Source organism: Chionomys nivalis, chromosome 4 (genome assembly GCF_950005125.1).
Source record: "Chionomys nivalis chromosome 4, mChiNiv1.1, whole genome shotgun sequence".
In the NCBI taxonomy this organism is placed as follows: domain Eukaryota; kingdom Metazoa; phylum Chordata; class Mammalia; order Rodentia; family Cricetidae; genus Chionomys; species Chionomys nivalis.
In genome coordinates, this window is record NC_080089.1 from 63,517,636 (window position 1) to 63,535,714 (window position 18,079).

The following is an 18,079-nucleotide window of genomic DNA, read 5'->3' on the forward strand; positions in this document are numbered from 1 at the left end:
CATTGAAAACAATGCTGAATATACACAGACTTACTGTTACATGGTCAAACAGATGAAATGTAACAGACTGGCCTCCAGCTGTGGTAGAGGTGATCTTGTTCTGAGATCGTTGTAGGGATCCTGGCATCCATTCAGAGCTGTTCTCTGGGCCACATGAGATCACTAAGCCATCTTTATTCCTTAGATAGGCAGCACCTTTAATGCCGAACCTAAATCACCGCCAGGGTAAAACCGAGATAATGTATTCTTAGGGTGCAAATCTTATATGCTGAGTCACTCTTCTGTGGTTTACCTCCGAAACATTTACAGAGCAGATAAGAAACAATGCTTTGCTAGCTAAGAAAGATCCTAGGACTGATGTATGCATATGTATGTATTCCCACTTGCTCCTGCTATTTCCTGATTGTACATACAGTAATTTTATGAATAGTTTATGTATGTAGCATTGTATATGTTAATATATAGAGACTTTGTTGAGAAAGTTTCACTCTGTAGCTGTGGCTGGCCTAGAGCTTGCTTTGAAGACCAGGCTGGCTCTGAACTCAGAGATCTGTTTGTGTCTGCCTCTTGAATGCTGGGATTAAAGGCGTGTGCCACCATGCCAAGTTTATATTCTTTTTAGAGATAAGGACTCATATAGTGCAAGTTGGCATTAAAATCATTATGTAGCTACGGATAACTTTGAACTTCTGATCCTCTTGCTTTACAGGTATCACCAGACCTGGTTTATGTGATGCTGGGAATCAAACCCAGGACTTTATATGTGTTAGCAAACAGGCACTCCACCTTTGAGCTACACACCCTCAGTCTAAATAAATATTTTACTAAGTTACATATATGTATCATTTGTGCTCGACACTGTATAGTTTCACTGCGATTTCTTACTAGTCACTGCACGAGAGGTAACATACCTTGGTATAAATACAAGCACACCATTTGTTCTAATTGAATAAATAATTCCATCGGCCATGCAGCGCTCTTCTGTTTCTGAGTCTTTGTCTTTAAAGTACATGCACTGGAAGAGCTCGGTGGACTGCTTCTGAGAATGCTGGGCCGCCTGTAAGAAGCACAACCCCAAGCATGACAACAGAGTTCCCTGATGTCCAGCAAGAAACCTGGAACTCATTCCCACAGAAACAGCTTTTATATGGGCAGGATTCTGCAGTGTGGTGGCACAAACCTGTAATCCCAGTACCCGGGAGGCTGAGACAGGAGGATTGGCCATACAGAGAGAGTTGTCATCTCAACTAAACCAAAGAAAAAAAGACAGAGCAACCCTATCTTAGAAAAGAAAAGAAAGAAAGAAAAAATAGGTGGAGCAGCAGGCAGGTGAGATCTGAAGGGAAGGCTCAGTGAGCAAAGGCACTTTCTGTGCAAACCTTATCACCTGAGTTCAGCCCCCAGTGCCCATGTAAAGGCTGAATATGGTGGTCATATCTGTAAGCCCAGCATTCCTACAAGATGGGAGACTCGGCCAGACACTCGCAACTGTACTCGCCAGCTATCCTGGAGTGCACAGTGCAGCAGCAGAAACAAGTTCTCAAAGACATGGTGGAAAGCAAGAACCAATCCTGAAGTCATTCTTGTTTCTCTCTCTGCCCCCCCCCCCCCGCTCTGCTTCTCTCTGCCTCTCTCTCTCTCAATACACACACACATTAAGACCAATGAGATGGCTCAGTGGTTAAAGGCACTTACTGCACACACACACACACACACACACACACACAATAAGACTGATGAGATGGTTCAGTGGTTAAAGGCATTTACTGCCAAACTTGACAACCTGAGTTCTATCCCCGGGATGAAGATGGTAGAAAGAGATTACTAACTCCTACAAATTATCCTGACTTTCACTTGAATGAATAGATACGTACACATAATAAATAAATAAATGGAACTAAGAGATTTTAAAGATATAAAAATTAAGCCAGGTGGTGGTGGTATATGATTTTTATCCCAACACTTGGGAGACAGAGCCAGGTGGATTTCTGTGAGTTCGAGGCCAGCCTGGTCTACAGAGTGAGTTCTAGGACAGCCAGGTCTACATAGAAAAACCCTGTCTCAAATCACCCCCAAAACTCAAGACAATGCTAGGTTTTTTTGTTTCTTTTTTTTGAAACAGAGTCTCATTACTGTGTAGTTCTGACATCCCAGCATTTGGGAAGCAGAGGTCAGACTGGTCTATATAATGAGATTCTGTCTCAAAAACAACAATCAAACAACAACAACAAAAAGCCCCACAAATTCATGTTATTTCAGAACACTAGTAATTGTATTAAGAGCACTGGTTACAATAATGGAGTTTGCAAAAATATATATGCAGAAAGCTGAAACCCTTTTAGGAGATAGGTAGGAATTTGAAATTCTTTCTTACTCGGTTTCTGTTGTTGATATGTCGGCATAATTCCTCAAGATCTTTGTTGCTGAACAAATTTTCTTTAATTTCCATCTTCTTGTCTTTTGAAATGGCTGCCATTAATAGTCGGTGTACAACAATATCTGAGTATCTTCTTATCGGAGAAGTAAAGTGAGTATATTTATCTAACGCAAGACCTTCAAAAGGAGACCAAACATCAGAATAAAGGACAGACAAGCACACTTTCGGAAAGATTTGTCAGACAATGCCGTCAGTCACCGTAATGCTGGAACTCCTCCTCTGCACAGGAGCCGGTGGAGAAGTAGAGGGCATTGGACATGGCCTGAGTAGCCATGGAGCGCAGCAGCTGGTTCACCAGAGGGTCACTGGGGTCATTGGCTCTATCCAGAGAGTCAGCCAGGGTTTTATTGGACCTAACCAGAAACAGAGAAGCCTTGATGGGTCCCCAAAGGCAATTTACAGGTGACGCTTTCCACTCCTTGGTTTAATTATCTTCATCTACCAGCAGTTAAATTTATTTTAGCCACAATTTTCCTCTCAATACAGAAATCTAGTTTGCTTTTAAAGTTTAAATGAAGATTGTTAGAATTTAAATTTTTTTAAAAATATTTATCTTAGCCGGGCGATGGTGGCGCACGCCTTTAATCCCAGCACTCGGGAGGCAGAGGCAGGCGGATCTCTGTGAGTTCGAGACCAGTCTGGTCTACAGAGCTAGTTCCAGGACAGGCTCCAAAGCCACAGAGAAACCCTGTCTCGAAAAACCAAAAAAAAAAAAAAAAAAAAAATTTATCTTAATATATATATATATTTCCATGCATTCATATGGTGCAGCAGCCCACTGAAGCCAGAAGGTGGCATTGGGTCCTCTAGGTCTGAAGTTAGAGCCAGTTGTGGGCTGCTATGTGGGTGCTGGGAATCAAGCCTGGGTTCTCTGCAAGAGCAGTCAACTCAGCTTGCTCTTAAGTGCTAAGCCATCTCTCCAGCCCCCAGAATTTATATTTTGTAAGTAATATAATGTCCAATTAATGCAAGTCTAAGTCAATGCTTGATGGAAATAGGTAGGTGGACAGGTTCCTGTGGAATTACACATTCTTTTGTGTGTGTGTGGGGGGGCGGTTTGAGACAGTATTTCCCTGTGTAGTCCTGGCTGTGCTGGAACTCATCACTCAGTAGACCAGGCTGGCCTTCAACTCAGAGATTTGTCTGCCTTTGCTTCCTGAGTGCTGGAATCAAAGGTGTGTATCTCTGCCCCCCCCCCATAGTGGTGTTACATTCTTTTTGTTTTTAATGTTTTTTAAACACTGATTTTTTTTTTTAATTTAACTTGATTTTATGTGCATTGCTATGAAGGTGTCAGATCCCCTGGAACTGGAATTACAGACATTTGTGAACTGGCATGTGGGTATTGGGAATTGAACCTGGGTCCTCTGGAAGACCAGCCAGTGCTCTTAACCATTAAGTCATCTCTCCAGTCCCTGGTGTTACAATCTTAATACACTCAATGCAAGCATCCTATACAGATCAAAGAATGGGCATTTTAAAATTTTATTTATCAAGAATTATATAGCTGGAGGGAAGCTTCAAAAACAAAGTAGCAGGAGTGGGCACACACTCCTGTGCTCTGGTCACTCCAGAGGCTAAGCCAGGAAACCAGCCTCAAAAACAAAAAACAAACAAACAAAAAAAAACCCAAAAAACCAAAACCAACCAACCAACCAAGCACAGTACTTTCTGCCATTCCTCTGCCCCCTCAAAAGAGGATTACCGTGTGTCTATGAAGAAGCCTTTCGCTTTAGCGCATTCCCGGAGCTCTGAGAAAAACTCCTGGTGCGGAGGCGGGTGTTGGCGCAGCAAAGCCTGGTGGGGGAAACTCTCCCAGATCTTCTTGGCCACCCAGTGGTTGGCTAGGATCATGCATTCTGCCACTGTCTCATGAACCTCCAGGGGCTGCTTAGGGATGAGGTCATGAATGTTTTTCTTGTCATCCAGCTGGACTCGAACCTCTACACCTTCCAGTTCCAGGGCACCACAACGATCTCTTTTTGCTCGGATGTGGCGCGCTATGTCAGTCAGCTTTCCAATTGCCCACACTAACTCCTCCAGTTTGGCCTGTCGGCTCTGCTCCTCCAAGGCTTTGAATTCTGGAATGTCATCAACAATGCTGAAGTTTCCATCTAGTAGCTCTTGGGCCGCCTCGTAGAACAGTTTGTAAGCTGATCGGATAATGGTTCTGCCATACCACACTTTCTTAATTTCATAAGAGGTTTTATCTAATTCCCACATGACACTCACAGCATACCTATAAGCCAGGGACATCAACAGTATCATTATTCCATTCTATTTTCTTGAAAACAGGTATACATCTTATTTATTTTGTGTTGGTGCACACGTGAGCATCATGACCCATGTGGAGGTCAGGGGATAACTCTTGAGAGCCAGTCCTCTCCTTTCACCATGTTGGTCCTGAGGGTCATACTCAGACTTAGCACCAGGTGTCCTTACCACTGAGCCATCTCTTTGGGCTTTCATCCTTCTGAAAGATTATTATTCTTTATTTCATGTCTGTGGGTGTTCTGCCTGCACATATGTCTGTGCACTAGTATGTGCTGGCTGCCCAACGAGGCCAGAAGAGGGCATCAGATTCCCTGGAACTGGAACTACAGGCAGTTATGAACTGTCATGTGGGTTCTGGGAATCAAACCTGGGTTGTCAGAGTTGTCTGGAAAAGTGGTCAGTGCACTTAGCTGATGAGCCATCTCCCCAGCCCCCTCCATTCTATTTCATAAGCAAGCAGAACTTGACCTTGAATTTATGTGAAAGAAATGACCTTGCTACAGACTTATGGTACAATTTCTTAAACTAATCTCTCTCTCTCTCTCTCTCTCTCTCTCTCTCTCTCTCTCTCTCTCTCTCTCTCTCACACACACACACACACACACACACACACATACACACACACACACACACTTTCTCTGTATGCATATAGTTGCACACACACATACACACACACACACTTTAACATTAAAAACTAAGTCAGGCTGGGTGACGGTGGTGCACTCTTCTAATCCCAGCATTCAGGAGGCAGAGGCAAGTGGATCTCTGTGAGGCCAGCCTGGTCTACTGAGGGAGTTCAAGGACAGTCAGAGCAACACAAAGGAACCCTGTCTCGAAAAACCAAAAAACAAAGTCAGCCTGGGTGTGGTGATACACTCCTTTAACCCCAGCACTTGGGAGGCAAAGGAAGACAGATGTCTGAGGCTAGCCTGGCTTACCTGGTCCAGACCAGTCATGGGTACACAGTGAGACCCTATGTCAATAACAAAGTCAGACTGGGTTCTGCTAAACTCTCAACAACTCTGAAATGAGTTCAAGCACAATAATGGAGAGCCTCACAGTTCTCCATTTTGATTAGAATAGCTTGACACTGATTGAGTCAGGTCTGTTTAGTGCCTTGGGAAGTTAGAGCAAAGCCTTTAAATCCTACAAGAGGACAGGGAGCTCGGAATCAATCTTCATGATGGGTTAATTAGCAAAAAGCTCATTTAGCAAAGAACTATTCTGCCACCAAAACATTTTATTAAAGAAGCCTATATATTTATAATGCATACATTTTAAAGGGGCTAATTTTCCTAACATGTAAAGAGTCTTTATGAATCAGTAATAAATCACAAACCTAAATGAAAATGCATAAGGAATATGAAGTAGTTCACAGGAAAGAATACATAAATATCCCTTAACAAAAATGTTTAACTTCACACATAGTAGAAAATATAAATTAAAATTAAGATCCTACTTATCTAGCAGACTTAGAGGAAAGAGTACAGTATAGTGTATGGGTCAGGCTGTGGGAAAAACAAGCTTCTGCATGCACTGCTGTGGAAACAGAGGCTGTAGCCGGGCGATGGTGGTGCACGCCTTTAATCCCAGCACTTGGGAGGCAGAGGCAGGCGGATTTCTGTGAGTTCGAGACCAGTCTGGTCTACAGAGCTAGTTCCAGGACAGGCTCCAAAGCCACAGAGAAACCCTGACTCGAAAAACCAAAAAAAAAAAAAAATGAAAAAAACAAAAACAACAACAAAAAAAAAACAGAGGCTGTAACCTCTGTGGAGGGCAATCTGATTATATGGATCTAAACACAAACACATGCACCTTGGCATAAGTTCTGCTTCCCAGAGTTTCTCCTTCAGATATAGTTAATACTTAATGAGAGAGAACTAGTGATGGTGAGATGTCTTATGTCTCAGGGTGAAGAGCACTGGCTCTTTTGGAGGTTTAGTCCCCAGAGCCCACATGGTGGCTCACAACTGTCTGTGATTTCAGTTCCCGGGGATCTGATGTCCTCTTCTGGCTTCTGCAAACACTATAAGATGGTGTACATATATGTAGGCATAACACTCAAGACACATAAAATAAAAATAAACTTTTTTTTTCATTTTTTTGAGATAGGATCTCTCTGTATAGTTCTGGCTGGCCTTGCAGGGAGGTCTGCCTGCCTCTGGTCCTGAGTGCTGGGATTAAAGGTGTGTGTCACCACTGCCTGGCTTAAATAAATCTTTTTAAAAAGGTACTGAAGGGTTGTGGATGTAGTTCAGTTGCTAGAGTGCTTTGCTTAGCTTGCAGAAAGCTCTGGCTGGATCCCCTGTACTGCAAAAACCAGGCATGTAGGTATACAGGTGGAGGCAGGAGGATCAGAAGGTCATCCTTGGCTTCCCGTTCAGTTTGAGAACAAGATGCCTGCCTGATATTCTCTCTCAAAAAAAGGGGAGGGGGGGCGGAGAGATGGCTCAGTGGTTAAGAGCATTGCCTGCTCTTCCAAAGGTCCTGAGTTCAATTCCCAGCAACCACATGGTGGCTCACAACCATTTGTAATGGTCTGGTGCCCTCTTCTGGCCTGCAGACATATGCACAGACAGAATATTGTATAAATACTAAATAAATAAACATTTTAAAAAAAAGGGAAGGGGGGAATTTTACATGCGATAGCAGGTGTGTATAAATTATATATAAATACCACACACACATGTTCTCTTCTACATACACACACACATATGTACATATACTTGTTAGAAATATTTATATTTGTTAGAAACAGAAGCAGTTTAGAATGAGAGTCTGCTCTTTATATCGAAGGTATGCTAGTATTTTTCTAAAAAATAAAAATTATGGGGGCTGGAGAGATGGCTTAGAGGTTAAGAGCACTGGCTACTCTTCCAGAGGACCTGAGTTTAATTCCCAGCAACCACAAGGTGACTCACAATTGTCTATAATATGATCTGGTGCCTTTTTCTGGCATGCAGGCATATATGTAGGCAGAACACTGTATATATAATAAATAAATAAATCTTAAAAAATAAAAATCACACATCTATATTTGTGTGCATTAAATATAGAAAAATATATAAGTGATCAGTATCTAAGAAAAAATAATAGGAAGGGCTCTCTATTCCATCCTTTGGAACTTTAAACTACTTCTAAACTATCTAACTATGCATTCACTGATAAACGCAAACTCCCTGAGCTCAGGTGCCTTCTGAAGAGCAGCATCTACTAGAGAGTGCGCTGCATTCTCCTCAGCCTGTGGCCTGCTTCAGAAAGCTAGCATTGGGAGAGCAGAAAGAAAGGAGGCTGGAAAAATAAAGCTCCCGGAAGCCGTATGTGGAAGGGAAGCGGGAGGCAGGCAGCCCAGAGAGGGGGCAGGAGCAGCGGGTAGGTGTGGAGTGCTAAGGAGAGCACACTGGAAGGCCGAGGAAGAAACAGCTCTGAAGGTGAGGATCAGACTCACCTGTCAACACCTCCCAGGAGAGAACAGAGATCCGCGCTGAGGATGGAGGGCAGCATGTCGTAGCGGCGGTCTGCTAGGTAGTAAGTGGTGGCCCTGGAATGACAGTGCGGGTAACTGACCTTCAGCAGCTTCAGCACTGCTGAGACTGCGGGCTGCAGGAGGTAAACAGCCAAGACCAGGGCTGGATTCCCCTGGGGCTACTGCTCCTCAGAAAGCGCAGCGCCTGCCTAATTAAATAGTTCCCGTGTGCCCACTTGACCAAGTCACATTGCTTTGGCTGAGTATTCTTCCAGTGATGTAGAAAGTAAAAGTGACATGAATCTTGGTTGTATGAGAAAATGGGAGCATAATGACCTAGCATCTGTACAGAACACCGTATTACGTGTGAAAATTTGCTCATTTTAAGTTAAGAGGAAGTGATGGGTAAAAGGTCAAGAAAGGACACAAACTGATCAAGGTACTATTTTCCTGAAGGGCGGTACTTCAGGAAGGTCCAGAAGAGATTTTCACTACTGTCCGTCCAAACAGGAGGTCTTGGCCATCTGAAACTAGCACAAACACAAACACACAGCACACTGCTGACTTCCAACAGGATTACCTCATTCTAGCTTCGATATCAATATAAGAGTTGGGGGTCACAAAGTGTGTGACGTCGGCGATATGGACCCCGAGCTCCAGGTTGCCATTGGCTAAGGTTCTGACTGAGAGTGTGTCATCCACATCTTCACAACCCTTGGGGTCGATACTGAACACAAGGTGGGTGTTCCTCAGGTCCTTCCGCTCTCTTTCTTCTTTGGGGCTCACCTTCCAAGGGTTTTCTGGTGTGTTCACTGGCATCTCACACATCTGCACCAGAGACCAAGCATTCAGAAATCCATGCATTATGAGGTTCTCTAAAAACCCACTCTCTTGGAGGGCTCAGTGGTTAAGAGCACTGGCTGCTCCTCTAGAGGACCCAGGTTCAATACTCAGCACCCACGTGACAGCTCACAACTGTCTGTAACCCCAATCCCTGGGGTTCCAATGTCCTCTCTGACTTCTTTGGGCACCAGACATTCATGAAGATTCTGTCTACCTTGTTTCTTGAGATAGAGTCATTATTCACTAACCTGGAATGCTCCCATTATGCCAGACTGGCTGGTCATCAAACCCTAATGGTCTCTTACAAGCATATGTCACCAGGCCCAGTTTTTATGTGGGTCTGGGTTAGAACTCAGATCCTCATGACTGCATAGGAAGCACTTTACTGACTGGGCATCTTCCCTGCCTTATTTGCCTTCTTTTGACTATAACTGTTTATCAGGTGCCTCCCAAGTGTCAGGCACTGGAGGCCTCGGCCTGCTGGGAGCTGTCCCTGGGCCATCATGAGAGCGACAGGATGTGACAGCACATCTTGCTTCCACAGCAGCCTGGGTTTGCATAGAGCTGAGCTCTTAAGTCAAACCCTGAAGAGACAAAAATCTCCATGCCCCCCTCCCCGAAATAAAAGCTTATTCCTTAAAGATAATTTAAACAAGACTAATCTGGGGCATTTTCCCTCTATGATCACCTGTTTAAGTCATCAATTTGTAGCTAAGTAGGCTACAGGAGAGAGACTTCTAGTCCTGTGAAATCTAATTCAAACTCAATTTTATTCCAACATTTCACTAAGAGGTGCCAAGCAAGTCAACAAATAATTTGCAGAAACTAATGTTAAACATAAAAATTTAATCATAGTCTAAATTTAATAATGTAAAATAGTTAAAATATTTTCTTATTGTAGCCCCTGTTATGCCAGAAGCTATAATAAAAACAAGCACACCCATCCACTGTGGATGGTAATTTACACCAGGGCAATGTTTGTCTGGAAAACTATCTGCCAATATATAATAAACCTATTTAAATTTTTTATGCCCTTTGACTTGGTAATTTAACTTTAGGGATTATATTCCATGGGGATGATCAAAAAAGAGTAAAAAAGGCAACACTAATTTAAAAAAAGTTTCAAGTAACATTTTTCCCTAATACTGAAAAATTAAACACTACCAATGTCCAATAATTGAGGAATGTTTAAGCAAAGTAGGGTAAATTAATTTTGGTAATTTGTCTTAGCTACTAAAAATAAGTAGGCTATGTCAATATATAGAAACAATTTTAAGTGAAGAAGGCAAAATAGAATATAAGTGTGCACAATGGATATGGCCACAAGAGAATAAGGGAGATTTCTGAGACTGTGAAAGACCAGAAAGTGATGAAACCACTGGTATTTTATGTTCACTGGACTTTTGTTTTCTGTAAAGGTTTTAAAAAACATTTCATAATGAGCCTAATTTTTTGATCCATCCATCTCTGGTGGGTCCAGTGTAAAGAAAAAGGGCTAACCTAAGAAACTCACACTGGCCCTAAACCAGAGCTGGTGAAAGAAATTCACCCTGGCCCTGAAACCTGAGCTAGTGAAAGAAACACTTTAGCCCTGAACCCAGAACCTAAGAAACACACCCTGACCCTGAAACTAGAGCCAAAGAAATACTGACTTTAGCTGTAGAACCAGAGCCAGTGAAAGAAACACTCCCAGGAGCCGGTCGGTGGTGGCGCATGCCTTTAATCCCAGCACTTGGGAGGCAGAGGCAGGCGGATCTCTGTGAGTTCGAGGCCAGCCTGGTCTAGAAGAGCTAGTTCCAGGACATGAACCAAAAGCCACAGAGAAACCCTGTCTCGAAAAATCAAAAAAAAAAAAAAAAGAAACACTCTCAGGCCCTAAAACTAGAGCCAAAAGGCTAAGAAGGACCAGCAAAAGAAACACAATTTGGCCCTGAAACCAGAGCCGACTCTGTCCCAGACCAACTGACCAATGAAACCAACCAACCCCTGAGCAGAAAAATCTCCCTGGGAAAACTGCCACTAAGAAGCCCTATATAAGCCCCCCTGCATGTTCAGTGGCTAGCTGTCCTAGCCCACTCTGGCAGAAGCAGCCACTCTTCTGGACTCCTCTTTCCCAAAGAAATCTCTTTCTTAAAAGAATTTTGGGTGAAGATCTTTTGCTGGCACAGAGCAGAACCTTTGCTGAGATGTTCCCTTAAGGGGAATGAACAGAAAAACAAAATAAAACAAAAAACTGTTTCTTCTAAACAGTTACATTTGCTGGGAAACTCCCTTGGGAATGGAGCAGAAAAGGTGTTGCCAGAGCTTTTCCCCTTAGCAGAGTGAAGCAGAAGATGTAACATCTTGGGCGGGAGCTGAGGAGCGCAGAAGAGGAAACAGGTAGCTCCGCTAGAACGTTCCCTCAGGGGAACTGAGCAGAGGTCAGCTGTGATGACTCTCTCTAAGAGAGGAGCAGGATCGCTACATCCTGCAGGGAGACCATCTCACACTGCACCCCAGCATTAGGTAAAGCCTGACTTCCCGACCAGTCAGGATACCTTTTCCTTCAGAGCTGTAACACTCGCAGGCAGAGCTCAGCTGGGTCTGTAAAGAAGATACATAGAGTGGGTGTGGTGGTACATGCCTTTAAACCCAGCACTCTGTAGGCAGAGGCAGGGGGATCTCTGGGAATTCCAGTCCAGCTATGGCTACATAGCATGACTTTGTCTCAAAAAACATAAAAAAAAATAATAAGGAGGTAGAAGAAAAGGAGAGGGAAAAGTGGATGAGAAGGAAAAAGAGGAGAAGGAGGAGGGGGTGATAGTGGTGGTATAAGGTTGGGAACCGACACTGACTACAAGACCCTGACATATCATTTTAAGACCCTGACAGCCGGGCGGTGGTGGCGCACGCCTTTAATCCCAGCACTCGGGAGGCAGAGGCAGGTGGATCTCTGTGAGTTCGAGGCCAGCCTGGTCTAGAAGAACTAGTTCCAGGACAGGAACCAAAAGCTACGGAAAAACCCTGTCTCGAAAAAAAAAAAAGACCCTAACATATCATTTTAAGACCCTGACATATCATTTTAAGACCCTGACATATCATTTTAAGCACAGCTGAAAAATATAAAATTCTGAGAGCAGTGGGGCTGTAGGAAATTTAGTCTATACTTGGAGCTGACTTTAGTTTGGCCCAGGTACAGAATTGGGATGGGTGAGATTTTGTTCCCAATTATTTGTAGCTTTAGACAGCTGGTTGTCACATAGTATAAAGTTGTTTTTCAGGGATGGGGAGATGACTTAGTGAGTGAAGGCTTACCACACAAACACGAGACCCCAATTTTGGATCCCCAGCTCCGGATGTGCATGAAACACACCTGTAATCATCCCTATGCTGAGGAGGTGGAGCCAGGAAGCTCTCTGGAGCTTCATGGCTCCCAGCCTCACTGATTTAGTGAGTTCCATATTCAGTGAGAGATTCTGTCTCAAACAATGAGTTGGAAGGGCTGGAAAGATAGTTCAGCAGTTAAGAGCATTTGCTGCTTTTCCAGAGGACCCAAATTTGATTCCTTGCACCCATGTCAGCTTACAACAACCAGTTCCAAGGGATCCAATATCCTGTTTGGGCTACACATATGGATACACACAGACACATGCATACATAAATAAAAATAAAATAAGGGGAGCATGATTTTTTTTCTTTTTCTTTTCTTCTTCTTCTTTTTTTTTTTTTTTTTTTGGTTTTTCGAGACAGGGTTTTTCTGTGGTGTTAGAGCCTGTCCTGGAACTAGGTCTTGTAGACCAGGCTGGTCTCGAACTCACAGAGATCCGCCTGCCTCTGCCTCCCGAGTGCTGGGATTAAAGGTGTGTGCCACCACCGCCCGGCAAGGGGAGCATGATTAATGAAGATGCTAGACGTTGACCTTTGGCCTCCGTATTGCACACACATTAAATTTACACACACAAACACAAAAGGTTTTTCTTTCTTCATGATAAAACAGCAACAAAAGCTGAAAGAAATGTATGTCTCTGGACCAAAGATCTAAGAGGAATCTGACCTGGGCTTCCGAGAAGGGAACAACAGAAATACTGTTTTCTACCAGGATGGTTGCAATCTCCCCTTCCAGATCACCGATTCTCCCTAACACACGCACAAAGTGTCCATTTGGATACACTGATGTTGTCTCCCAGGAGTCAATTCTCACAACCACCCTGAAGTCCTATACAAAGGGAAAAAAGACACAATGTGAACCAAAGCTAGAGTTAAGTGGGTCAATGTGAAGCAACAAAACCAGATAAACAGAGTACCAAAGACAGGCTAATTTGGGAACAGTGGCTTGCAGTAGCTTATTTTTGCTTTCTGTTTTTTATTGCTACTCTTCCGAATGGCCAGATGGTATACAAATGCTTGGCCAATGCTTTGAAGAGAGGCATTACCTCTCTCCTTCAGACAACTGGGACATTTCAGTTAACTAATACATTTTAGTTAACACTTGAAACACAAGGGGTACAACCCAATAATGTAAGGTTCTAATTACGTTTTAAGACAATAGTCTTGGGAACTGGGGAGATGGCTCAGTGGTTACGAGCACTTCTGCCAGAGGACCTGGGTTTGGTTCCCAGCACTCACATCAGGCAGCTCACAATCCCTATAACTCCAGTGCCAGGAGACCTGACACCCACTTTCTGGCTTGTGTGGGCACACCCACACACATGTAAATAAAAATAAAATAAATCTTAAATAAATAAATAAAAAAAAACAACAGTCTCAATTTCTAGTATGGGAATTACTTTCTAATTTCTTTTTAGTCTTAAGATGCTCCTTGGCAGGAAAGATGGTACCAGTGTAAGCTGGACCTCTTCACTGCCCAGACTCCAGACACCCTAGAATGCAAAGTGCCATCGTCGTACCTGGGCTGAGAGTCTGCAGAAAGCTTCCGGAGGCAAAGGCACAACGACCAGGAAAGGGCTGGGGACATTCTACTTTAGTCTCATTTACAAAATGCCAAACACTAGGCAATGAAGTCAGGAATTGCCTCTGCTCTCTGACCCAAGTAAAAGTTAGTATCTGCCCGCTCTCTGGCACTCCAGTCCTGTATGGATAATAGATCTCTGAAGTCGTACTATATCATCCCTGCAGGACACTCGGATCATATTTCTGGATCTTTCCCTGGAAGGAAGCTTGTTAGTGTTGGCAGACTGCATGTATCGAAAGTTTCCGGGTTGGACAGCAGGATAATGTATGTTCACTCAGCGTGTCCTACACAGCTCTTTCTAGGACAACTTCTCTCTGGCCTTCATTTATTAACCATGGACTACTTAACGGATGGTTCTTATATATTTAGAATGTTTAAAAACAGTATCTTAGAGTGCCAGATACCATCAATAATTTATTTCCTCTTATTCAAAGGAGTTAACAACGCTTCCCGGTGCTGCTCAAAAGCCAGCGAAGACAGAGGCAGAACAGAAGTGCAGCTGCAGCTACCTGGAGGGCCTCGGCCTGCTGGGTGCTGATGCGGATTTTGGGGATTCTGTAATCCCAGGGCGTGACTAGGATCTTCTGAGCATTTTTGCCCTGAGACTGGACCTCTTCTTTGGATGGAAATGTCACCACATAATTTCTCCAGTTCTTTTGAAGGATGCCCACCACTCGACCTTCAGGGAGACAAAACAGCAAAGCACTGACTGATTGGTTGGTTACCTCCTCTCTGGGCTGTGAGCACAGCAGCAAGGAAGTGAACGAGAAATGCGCTGCTCCTGTTCTCAAGCTCATTCACGCGGCCCAGATGAGTGTGGAGACCTGCCTTCTTAGCACTTTGAATGTGAATTTTTTTTCACCCCTGAGATAGGGTTTCTCTGTGTAACAGGCCTAGCTGTCCTGGAACTAGAACAAGGTGGCTTCGAACTCACAGAGATTCTCTTGCCTCTGCCTCCCGAGTGCTTGAATTAAAGGTTTGCACCACCACTGACCGGTTAAACATACATTTTTAAAAAAGAAAAACAGCTCTTAAAAAATTGTCAGCTGGGTGTAGTAGTTCACACCTTTAATGCCAGAACTAGGGAGGCAGAGGCAAGAGAATCTCTGTGAGTCCTAGCACAGCCTGGTCTATAAAGAGAGTTCCGGGACAGCCAGGACTGTTACATTAGAGAAACCCCCGTCTCAAACAAAACAACAAAAACCATTGTCAGCACTTCCTTTTTCTGCAGAGCCCAATGTGACTTTCAGAATTTGTCCCATCTTCTCTTCTGCCATTACCTTCTCAATTCCAGGATTTGGTACCTTAGGCAAAACCAATAGTTTTCATTACTGTTTTTTCTCCACGTAAATCTGGCTGTCTTGGAACTCATTCTGTAAAACAGACTGGCCTCGAACTCCATCAGAACTCTGCTTCTCAAACAGTAGCTAAAGGCATGTGCCACCTTGTCCAGCTCTGTTCAAGGTTTTGTTTTTTTTTTTTTTTTTTTTTTTTTTGGTTTTTCGAGACAGGGTTTCTCTGTAGTTTTGGAGCCTGTCCTGGAACTAGCTCCTGTAGACCAGGCTGGCCTCGAACTCCCAGAGATCCGCCTGCCTCTGCCTCCCGAGTGCTGGGATTAAAGGCGTGCGCCACCACCGCCTGGCCAGTTTTGTCTTTTTTTGAGACATCTTCCTTGTCTTTTGTTTGTTTTTTGAGACAGGGTCTCTCTATGTAGCCCTGGCTGGCCTCAAACTTAGGTCTGCCTGCCTCTGCCTCCCAGTGCTGGGGTTAAAGATGTGCACCACCGTGACTGGAAACACTTGTCTTTAACCCTTGCCCCTGCTTTGTGCTTCCATGATTGCCTGTGTTCTCTCAACACCTGCACTCACTTGGTCTAGTGGACACAGCAAAGGATACACATCCTAAGTCTACTACATAGCACTGAAGCCAGGGAAACATAACCATAGTAGCTACAAGTACACATAAGTCTACTACATAGCACTGAAGCCAGGGAAACATAACCATAGTAGCTACAAGTACAACTTTTCCGTGTGTGTGTGTGTGTGTTCAGATGCCATTCTTTGGGAACTAATGACCTGGACTTTTGAGATGAAGTCTCTCATTGGCCAAGCTGACTGGCCAAGAAGTCCCAGAAGTCCTCTTGTCTCCACCTCCCCAGTGCTGTGATTATTTTACAAACATGAGTTTCAGGAACAGACTTAGGTCCTCCTCATTGCATACACTTTGCTAACTGAGCCAAAGCACTGCCAGGAGGACTGAGGGGGTGAGGTGATGATCTTGCCACAGGGCACCTGAGTGAGGCCTGACCCTACAGAGGTGTGGGGCAAGCCTGGGAAGTCTCTGGATTCAGGCCATGTGTCACAGTTAGAGCCGACAGGATCTGTGGATGTGTGAAAAAGTAAGTCTAGGACAATCCCAGTCTTTCGGGTGGTCCAGCTCTCAGAACGAGCTTTCAGTAGAGTGGATGAGGACCGCTGCAGGGGAAGCAGGCTTGGGGCAGAAGTCAGGAGGCTTAGGAGGCATCTTTAGGCTGAGATGCCCAGTGGACATTCAGGGGAAGATGCCATAAAGGCAACCAGAGGTAAAGAAAATGGCTGGAGACACAAGGTCAAAGACTGAACAGTCTAGAGAGTGCATGGAACAGGAAGCCCCCAGCAGAGCACTGCACACCCGGAAGCTGGAAGAAGAGAAAGACAGCAGAGAAGCTGAGACAGGTGGCCAGAAGGGCAGAGGGTGAGGGAGCTTGGGTTCCCTGAATTTCAGAGAGCATTACACCCATGAGCTGTTCACGTGCTATGACAATGAGCACAAGGAAGTGACCTGTATTTGGGCAGGAGGGCCCTGGGGAATCAGACATGAGCAGATTTAGAGGAGAGGGAGAGGAGAGCCAGACTGCAAGGCCGCGAGACCCTGCGGAAAGCAAGACGAGTGAGCATGGAGGAAAACCAAAAACATCATCCCAACTGAGGCAGTAGCTGGAAACCACACAATGCCCAGAGGGGCTTTTTGTTTCTGTGGGTACTGTACAAGTTAAAATAAACCTGCAGAGGGGCCATATACAGTGTTGTATAGTTATAATCCTCGTGCTATTATATGGGGGAGACAGGAGCATCAGGTTGTCAAAGAGTCTGAGGCCAGCATGGGCTGTGCCAGACCCTGTACACACCTTTAATCCGAGAACTTGGGAGGCAGAGGCTGGGGAATCTCTGAGTTCAAGGCCAGCATTATCTATAGAGTGAGTTCTAGGACAGGCAGGGCTACACAGAGAAACCCTATCTTGAAAAACTAAACAACAAACAAACAAAAGAAGCGAAACTAGTAAATAAACCTGTGGAGGAATTGAGGGTGGCTCAGTGGGGGAACACATGTCCAGCATGTCTCAGGTCCCAGGTTCAGTCCCCAGCATTAAAAACAACAACCACAGCGAAACAGGTTGCAGAGAGGGGACACTGATAACGTAGAGATCATGTCTTATTTTCTCGCATGCTTCATGATCTTACAAGTCACTAAAAGTAGATTGTAAGTTGTTCTCACCACACATACACAAGGAGGATGTGGTGGCTACAGAGATGGCTCAGTGAATAAAATCACTGCCACACAAGTATGAGGGCCTGAGTTCGAATCCCCAGAACTCAAGTAAAGCCAGGTAGTCTTCTTCAACAGGCAGTAGCAGAACCAATACCAGAAGCTGTTCTCTGACTTTTACATGCACACCAGCACTCATGAGCATGAACACAAATGCACATCATATACATAAAAAGACAATGTTTAGGGGCTGGAGAGAATGCTCAGTGGTTAACAGTACTAGCTGTTCTTCTATAGGATCTGGGTTTAATTCCCAGTACCCACATGGTGGCTCACAAACATCTATAATTCCAATTCCAGGGCATCCAAATACCCTATTCTAGCCTCAGTGGGCACCAAACAATCACAGACATACATGCATAGGCAAAACACTCCTACACATAAAAATAAATAAAAGATTACTTTTAAAACCATGGTATATGAGGTAATATGTATGCTAATTAACTGGATTTAGCCACTCAACAGTGTATACCTATATCAAAACATCACAGTATACTAATGAACACATACAAGTTTCAAACAA

The 18,079-nt window shown here is 44.1% G+C and overlaps 1 protein-coding gene across 3 annotated transcripts in view; it reads right to left on the reverse strand.

The window, feature by feature from the left end:
• The window catches only part of Dis3l (DIS3 like exosome 3'-5' exoribonuclease), a 39,733-nt gene that overhangs the window by 378 nt on the left and 21,276 nt on the right, over nucleotides 1-18,079 (reverse strand). For 2 of the 3 annotated variants that reach the window (XM_057766615.1, XM_057766616.1), the window contains exons 8-16: nucleotides 14,481-14,650; nucleotides 13,054-13,215; nucleotides 8,758-9,005; nucleotides 8,160-8,252; nucleotides 4,143-4,676; nucleotides 2,636-2,790; nucleotides 2,375-2,553; nucleotides 912-1,057; nucleotides 35-209 (exon numbers count right to left, since the gene is read on the reverse strand). In XM_057766615.1, the coding sequence (XP_057622598.1) occupies nucleotides 35-209; nucleotides 912-1,057; nucleotides 2,375-2,553; nucleotides 2,636-2,790; nucleotides 4,143-4,676; nucleotides 8,160-8,252; nucleotides 8,758-9,005; nucleotides 13,054-13,215; nucleotides 14,481-14,650 (1,862 nt within the window). The remainder of the gene's footprint in view (nucleotides 1-34; nucleotides 210-911; nucleotides 1,058-2,374; nucleotides 2,554-2,635; nucleotides 2,791-4,142; nucleotides 4,677-8,159; nucleotides 8,253-8,757; nucleotides 9,006-13,053; nucleotides 13,216-14,480; nucleotides 14,651-18,079) is intronic. The other variant, XM_057766617.1, reaches the window with a different exon arrangement.